This window comes from Trachymyrmex cornetzi, unplaced genomic scaffold (assembly GCF_001594075.2).
Source record: "Trachymyrmex cornetzi isolate Tcor2-1 unplaced genomic scaffold, Tcor1.1 scaffold388, whole genome shotgun sequence".
Taxonomy (NCBI): domain Eukaryota; kingdom Metazoa; phylum Arthropoda; class Insecta; order Hymenoptera; family Formicidae; genus Trachymyrmex; species Trachymyrmex cornetzi.
Window position 1 is genome coordinate 722694 of NW_017298619.1, and position 8103 is coordinate 730796.

The following is an 8103-nucleotide window of genomic DNA, read 5'->3' on the forward strand; positions in this document are numbered from 1 at the left end:
ACTCGCTGTCAGAGCGTCGCGCGTCGTGCATCAGCGATCGCGCATACGTAATCCACGGTGCATACCTACCTACCACACGTACGGTAGTCGCACGCTTGCACGCTTGCGAAGCACGCGGATTTGCCGGCGCATTTCCGTTTTCCGTCAGTATTTAATACTGACTCGGACTGTCTGGTCGCGCGACCACACGTGATAATATCTCGATCGCGACGTTGTCAGAAACAATGTGCCACGCGATTTACAGACGTTAGGCGCTTTGTTTTGACAGCGTACGATACCGTGACTTACGAGACAGGGGGTTGACGCGCTCGCCTTTGTACCGCGCGGCGCGGCGCGGCCGATAGAACATAGACGTCTCTCTCGCTCTAGCGCGCCCGCCGTCCAACTGTGAGTGGGGTAGAGTGACGCGCCGGGAGGGAGCGAGAAAGTGGTGGGTGCGTGGGTGGTACGAGAGAGGGGAAGGTTGCCGCTCTGACTCTCGCGAGGGACGACGCGTGTGCCGAGGACTGTTGTTTTCGGCGTACTGCTAAGAAACGTACTGCTTCATTCATACGAGATCGACAGCTCCGAAACGCGCCTCCGCTCCGCTTATTTAACTCGCTCGTCTCTCACGTCTCTCCGCTTGTGCACCCCGTGACAATTTTGCCCACCTCTTTCGCACGAGTCGCGAAAGCGCGAACGAGAGCTTCCGCGGACACCTGCCACGCGCCGCTATGAGACATTGACCGTGACACTCGACAACCGGCGGGAGTGCGCGCGACAGAGACAGAGTGAGGAGAGTGGACTCTATTGGTCCAGGTGAAGTCGAGCCTGATCAGCGAGAGAGGTGACGATGACAGGTTGCATTTGTTGAAAGAAGTGTCTGACTCCAAGTCACTTCTCTACATAGTTTTTAGTCACTGGATAAAGTAAAGTTGATTCGAATAATGAAAAGTATGATTAACAATGTTTTCCAAATTTTCACTTGGCATAAAACTGACAAAAGCGGAAAATACATTTGAAAAGTGATTGATACGGATTCAGTGTTTTCCAAGCTCGATCCTCGAACTTGAAGTGGATCTAATAGAGAGACATAAAGTGTATATCACTGAAAACAATAGATCCAAAGTGTTTATCGAAAAATACAGTGAATTGGTGAGAACTATTGAGATAACAATAGATTACAAAGATTAGAAAAGAATATCTTTGTAGACTCGGTGACTAATCGAAGTGTACGTAACGTGACTTTAGTGTAATCGTAAATCAACGTGTTACGTGAGTGAAGTGGACTATACACGACTTATAGAGAAGTGTTGTCCGTCACGTGATCCTTGTGTAACCCGCGATAGCGCGGGTTTCCCGTAACGAAGGTGGCTCACACGGCTCGAGACAGGGCCGCCGAACTGCAGGCGGAAGTGCGCAGTGCCATAAGGGTGTTACATGGCTGGTGCCCTCGGCCACCTCAGGGGCACGCGCGGGGCGAAACGGTGCTGATGTCACCGCAGTCTCAAATACGTGGCAATCACGGAAGAAACAGTGGTCCACCTCCACCACCACCCGCGACAGTTGTAGTCAGTTCGACCTCCAGCATGAGACCACCGCCACCACCGCCGCCTCCCAGAGCGAGAACCTCCAACGAGAGCAAAGGTCATCACGAGGAACCCACCAGTTCTATTCCCGATCTCGGTGAGGAACTTATCTTATTTTTATTTTATTTTTTTTTTATCTGTATTCTGAGATATACAGTGAATTTCAAAAAGATATACAAGTCTAGAGAATCTCTGCAGTATCTATGAATCATTTATCAATATATTTTTATCCGAGTTTCTCTTCGAATATAATTTTTAGCAAATTACTTAACTTTGCATTAAATATATGTATATTTACTAAGAGGGAAATATAATTTATGGTCATTTTCGATGCCAATTACATATTTTTTGAAGATATACAAGAACGATACATATAATTATTATACTAATATATTATAGCAGTCATAATTATATAAAAATAGAGTTTCTAACTAAGTATAATTATTTTACCATGCAATTATAGTCTCAAATACCAAAAACTTTTCTCTCACAATCAGTATATCAATATAACGATTCGTTTCTTAGAACTTGCTGCTTTTTAGAATTTGTAGACCTTTGGAATTTGAAAAAAATTTTTTGAATTTGTAAAATATTAATTATCGTTTTAAAATTGAATGCATGAGGAAAGAAGATAATTGTAAAATACTTTGTATGTGTAATAAAATTTTTGCAAAACTATATATACGTAAGGATTTTCACTGATCGTCGAGACATTATTGATACATATTTCGTGAATGCATCCGCATTTGATTTACAAGTAATAATAGCTTACGCAAGCGGAGCTTATACGCTGTTTCGTGGTACAAAAGTAACGAGATCATCGGTCCATAAAAAGTGGTTTAAAAAAAAGTAAACTTCTGGGAGATCCGAACGAAATTTGCATACTGCGATACAACGATGGCTATAAATTTCGAGGCGTCGACTGGTCGGATGTAGACGAAAAATTCTTTGGCGGATTGCCGTTCTCTCTCTTTCGTCAGACTTCGCAGAACTGTTTTATATTCCAGATGATACGACTGTGTTTATGTTGGTAAGGTTCATTAACGATAAGTCCCGCTAAGTATTGTTGTCTATTTGTCGCAATCGGTCGTAGAATGAGTGAAACGAATAAGTTAAAAAGAACATGATGTAGATGAAAAGTAGGTTATATTGATCCGATAGTAAAAAAATATTTATAGGTCGAATAATAAATAAGCTGTAAGGAAACAAACAGATAATGATTTTCCTGTATGGTAATTTAATCCCGGAACATGTTGATCTGTCCTCGTAAGTGAGGTGGCAAATGATCAAGGCTGTCTGTGGCGAAAGGATTATAACGCGAGCATATTTCTTTTATATTCCGCGTTGGCTGGTTGATTTTGTTCACAAAAGAAATCGGCATTCGCATCAGCGTGAACCAGAATTCGGCAAAGTTCGAGGACATCGGCAGTCGGCAACGTCTACGATCTATGTTAATGTGGTGGCGAAAGAAAAAGAGTCGTCTCTTTAAATCGTTCTTCTAAATATATATTCGACGATGACGCAGAGAACGGCCTTGACCGTGAAAAATATCAAAAAGTATTCTGCAAGATCACCGCAACGCATTGTGCAGTGTATCAACATTCTTATCTATATACAGAAAGATACGCAATCAAATCGAGCGCGTGGAAACGATTCGAATTGCTAGAATAATCGAGAAACTGAACATCTGAATACAATGAAATAAGGCGATTTTATAATTTATTAAAAAAAAAATTGTTCGCTATTAATAACGGAGACTGCGCGATCCATGATATAAGTTTAAATAAAGTGGTCTAGTAAAATTAGTAAAATTAAAAAAAATTAAATTAGTTTCCTTAGTCATTCATACTTATCAGAAGCTAACATAACGTAATATAACGGCACAATCCGGGCACAAATGCGTGAGTAGTTTTGCAAACTTGTTATCGATTCACAATATACAGCTTTCATTATTCCTTGCGATGAATCGATGGATGACAGATAAATGGCAGCGATGTCGTGCAATTGTAAAAATACATCGAGCGATCTTGAACAAGGCCACACGTTATCGCGGTGACAATATACATGATAGCAAGAAATAATTTTGTGAGTACAATCGTGTGAATGCAGAGATGCTTTGATGAAAGATGTGATCTTACATCGCTTTGTAGCGTAATCTATTTTTTTTGTATATTTAGTCCACGGAAAAAGGACAACAAATCTGTATAGTTCACAAATTATATGAGATCAAAAGTCAGATTTTTATTATAAATTTTAAATAATTTGTTAAACTATTTTGTAAAGGAGATAATAATACTCCTAATCTGAGCAGTTATTCAAGGAAAACTTTCAGGTAGATACAAGAGTATGCAGTTTCCATTGTTGATCCCGAGTGGGTCAAGTCATTATGTTTTCAAATAGTCTGCTTCTTATCAATGTTTTATTATCTCCTAACTTGAGGCCAAGGCTCAGTGACGTGACGATTCTTTCATCGTATATTTCGACAGAGCTATTGATGAAGACAAGAGAATTTTTCCATTGAACAGGAAATATTTATTTTCTAAACAGAACAAAAAATTCTCTTTTCAAACATTTGCTTTTTTCAAGATCTAATACTTTTTAAATATATTTTTATGCTCTCTACCTCTGTCTCTCTCTCTCTCTCTGTCTCACTCTTATCTATATTATTCTTAAAAATAAAAAAAATTGACATATTTCATATTCGTAATACTGTTTTCGACAAATTATAATCGATTGCAAATTATGGTTAACTGACCACTTCTAATAATAATATTTTGTCGTAATGAAATTATTATCCAATAATTTATAGAAAAACGTTACATAAAAAGATCTAGATCTCTTACAGATAAACATGTGAGAAATAACTACTCGATCTCTCAGACATATTATAAAAGGGTGTATGCACCTCGCTGCATCCCGCAACGTGTACCATGGACGCAGACACCCTTCAGCTAAACTTGTCTGTGTATCATATGTAGATGTGACTCGAGTACGCGCGCGCAACATGTGCGCGTCAAGTGCCTACGTATGGTATGCGCTATGATAAGAAGGACAAATACAGTTGGGACCTAAGGTCTCTATTCTCGGTCCTCGTAGGAGGAAAATGCGTACTTCCTCGAAAAAAATTGATATACTGATAAATTTTCTCCCAACCGGACGTGCCATAATAAACTTGAAAAAGCCTTATGATCAAGTACGATACATTTTATACAAATTATTTTATACAAATTTTGTTTCGTGCGAATCGTTCATGATATAAATTTAATGTAGTTATCAGTTGTGTAAATATACATTTTTTGACAAATACATCGAAACATTATTAAATGTATCGAAATTTTGGTTGATTCAAATTTATATTTTGTAATTTTTTCAAAAAATACAGTTATCCAGAAAAATTTTCCAACCACGATTCTTTAATTACTTTAATTACTGGCTGTTTTCAGATATCTTTTTTGAATCAATTTTTCCTGTTGACGATAATAATTCGAGAGTTTAAACAGATTTAAACGATTACATTTTTCAGTTGATTACGATTGTATGCCATACAATGTTTTTACTTTTTATCGTATCTTATCGTTGTACAAAACGGACAGACAAGGCAGTTGTTCCAATTCTTTTTAGTTTTGGATAAGAAAATCAGTATCTGCGTGTGCAACATGGATTTGGTTGATAATTTTATTTAGGAATACAATAAAATTTTATAATATAAAATTTTTATATCATGCAAGATTTTATTCATTTTGGTCTATGACGTTTGGTATCCAACGTAGGTATATACCTGCGTGCTTGTTTATATTTATATACAATATATATATATAAATATTTCAAAGACGATAATGGATAGAAAAATTTCTAAATTTATCGCATAAAAATCTCATTATCAATTAAGATTAATTAATAAAAAATTGTATGTTTACTTAGTTTTGATACACCTAATAAATTATTTAATCTTTATTCTATAAATTATATCTTAAAAATTTGAGTATATTCTGTTGTTTCAAATTTCAAGGATTCAAAAAACGGTATATTTATAGCCGGATTTTAGATTTAGGATTTTTAATTTAGTTTTAAATACAGTATTAAGATGTCATGAACCAATTAGAGAGCCATAGTCTATCTTTTAAAATTACGTTGGGCAAAATAAAATTTATGCATTCAATAAGCCAATTAGATTTTACAATAGATGCTTAATTTTAGTAGAATAGAAATAAGAGAAAAATAAGTATATGATATATACATTTCTAAAAGAACAGATGTTATTCTTGTACCGATCCGATGTGTCACGCGAATTATACTTTTCAATTGTTCCTTTCCGATGCTATTACCACAATACTATCATACTGGTGCTCCCGCCATTAAGTGGATCGAAAGTGGTAGAACAAGAGAGGCTATTGGAAAGGTTCGCCGTCTCGCAATGACCCTCGTTCGCTAGGTAATGTAAAACAGGGTGGAATGACCCAGTCAGTCTGTATTCCCCCGCTTTTATCCTTACAATCGCTATTGCATGCAATGTCGTACCAATGGCCTCATCCCTCCCTTCTTTCGTTTTTACGCGGGGGCGCGTTTCTGCGAAAAGTAGAACTGCAGTCGAGGGGAGAGTTCGCGTGAGCTGCAACTCTCAGGTAATCGAGACTTTCTGGCGCGGTGGCAAACTTCCGGTGGGACTTCAGGGGTGAATGTGCGTACATTTTAGTAATTGCCACCCCGTGATAATTGCTTTCACATTTTCTTGCTTACTGAAAAAAAAAACCTAAAGAAAGGGTAAAATTATGTTCGATTTATCTCGAATTTGAATCCTGTGTCATGTCATTATTACTTCAAGATATGAATATTAATAAATAAAGTGCAGAAAGTGCTGTACATAACTATTACATTTTTAATTTATTGTCGATTTCTTGAAAAATATTGTTATGTGTGTGAAGAGATTTTCTCTTATAATAATCTTGAAAAATCTATTTAATAATTTAAAGTTCAATTTCTTTTTTCCTCTCTCAAAGATATTCGCAGTTGTATATTTAGCAGATGGAAAATTACAGAAAGAAAATCTAGATGTAGTAGGGAAGATATAGTATAACATTTCCAATTTTTATCTAGTTGAAAGTGAGACAATTTTATCTAAATATTCTCGCGAAATGGTAAACGGAAACATGTCGCGATCGCGGTCACTGCGAAGGTTGAGCTCGATGATCGACCTCTCCCCAAGTTTAAGGTCCCCCGCGATCCTGCGCGAGGGACCTTTATCAACATCAGCGACGGCGTAGAAAGGAGGGAGGGAGGGAGGGAGGAGCATAAAGCGGGGGTGAAAGTATCACCTCTGCGCATTTTGCAGTGGTGATGGGACCACGCGATAACGTTTTACCCCTTCCTCGTTGCGTCGCCGCATTGGAGACGGCGATCGCATAGCGTCGATGAGGTACTTCTACGACAACCACCCTCGCGATTTTCTAGGAAAGGTGCCGTTTGCCGATGCCATTGCTCTGCACTGGGTGAGGGTCATTACTCCGAGCAAGGCGAGCCGGTGACCTCGGCGCCAACGCCCGCGATCGATCCAACCCTCGCCTCGTCGGGCGGACGGGGGTGCAATGCACCCGACGTGCGCTGCCGCGTTTTGCGTTAACTCGTCTTGTAAGTACGCTCTTGCGAGTGTAACTAGGAGCCCCTAGCGTCTACCTTGAGTAACTACAAGAAAAGTGGCTCTAAGGGTTAACGTTCAATATTTTCAATTTAATAATAATAAATTATAAATATAATTAATTATCACACATCTCGTTAACTCGAATCGGAATTAACGCAAATATATAATTTCGCTTGTATACAGATATCAAAATTATACACATTGTTTTATACATTTTTTTATCTTTAGCTAAATCGATTTATCTTCGATCTTTCCTGCTAAAATTAGAAATGGAAGGAAATATTAACGAATAGGAAAATATTAATTCTTCATAAATACAGTGGAACATATAATGCCACGCATATATTATCGAATGTTTTATAATAAGTCTTGATCTCCTTCCGGTGCTTTCAAACGAAAGTGAAAGATCGTCACGTAGCCACATCGTTACATCTGTTACATAAAATCGCTCATGTAAAAAGTTTCGCGTTACGTTGCGCGTGTCGCGTTCTCGTCTTACCGACCCTGGCAGATGCATCCTGGCAGTTCCGTAAACGCAACTACACAAGTTAGGCCTGTGCATGAATTGCACAAATCTGTTTGTAAGCTAACAGAAAAGGTCGACGAGGTTACAAAAACCCTTCGTTGAATACCCGCATTCTTGTGAAACACTGAATTCCTGAAAGGATTGTGCTTGTAAAGAGTATTGAGAAATGATGGCTTAATCGTACAAATCAAATTGTTATATATATATATATATATATGTATTATTGTTAATATTATATTATATATATTTATATTATATATATAACTTATTGTTATATATATACAGGGTGGGGAAAAAGTATGGAAGCAAACAATTATTTCCGAAACTATTCATTTTTCGACAAAATGTCTTAGACATAATTTTTATGGTATGAA

General features: G+C 37.8%; 1 protein-coding gene across 1 annotated transcript in view; it reads left to right on the forward strand.

Moving 5' to 3' along the window:
- The first annotated feature begins 1183 nt into the window (after nucleotides 1-1183).
- E75 (ecdysone-induced protein 75) overlaps nucleotides 1184-8103 on the forward strand; it is a 97713-nt gene continuing 90793 nt past the window's right edge. Inside the window, exon 1 of the mRNA XM_018511829.1 lies at nucleotides 1184-1665. Within this exon, the coding sequence (XP_018367331.1) occupies nucleotides 1473-1665 (193 nt within the window). The 5' untranslated portion in view covers nucleotides 1184-1472. The remainder of the gene's footprint in view (nucleotides 1666-8103) is intronic.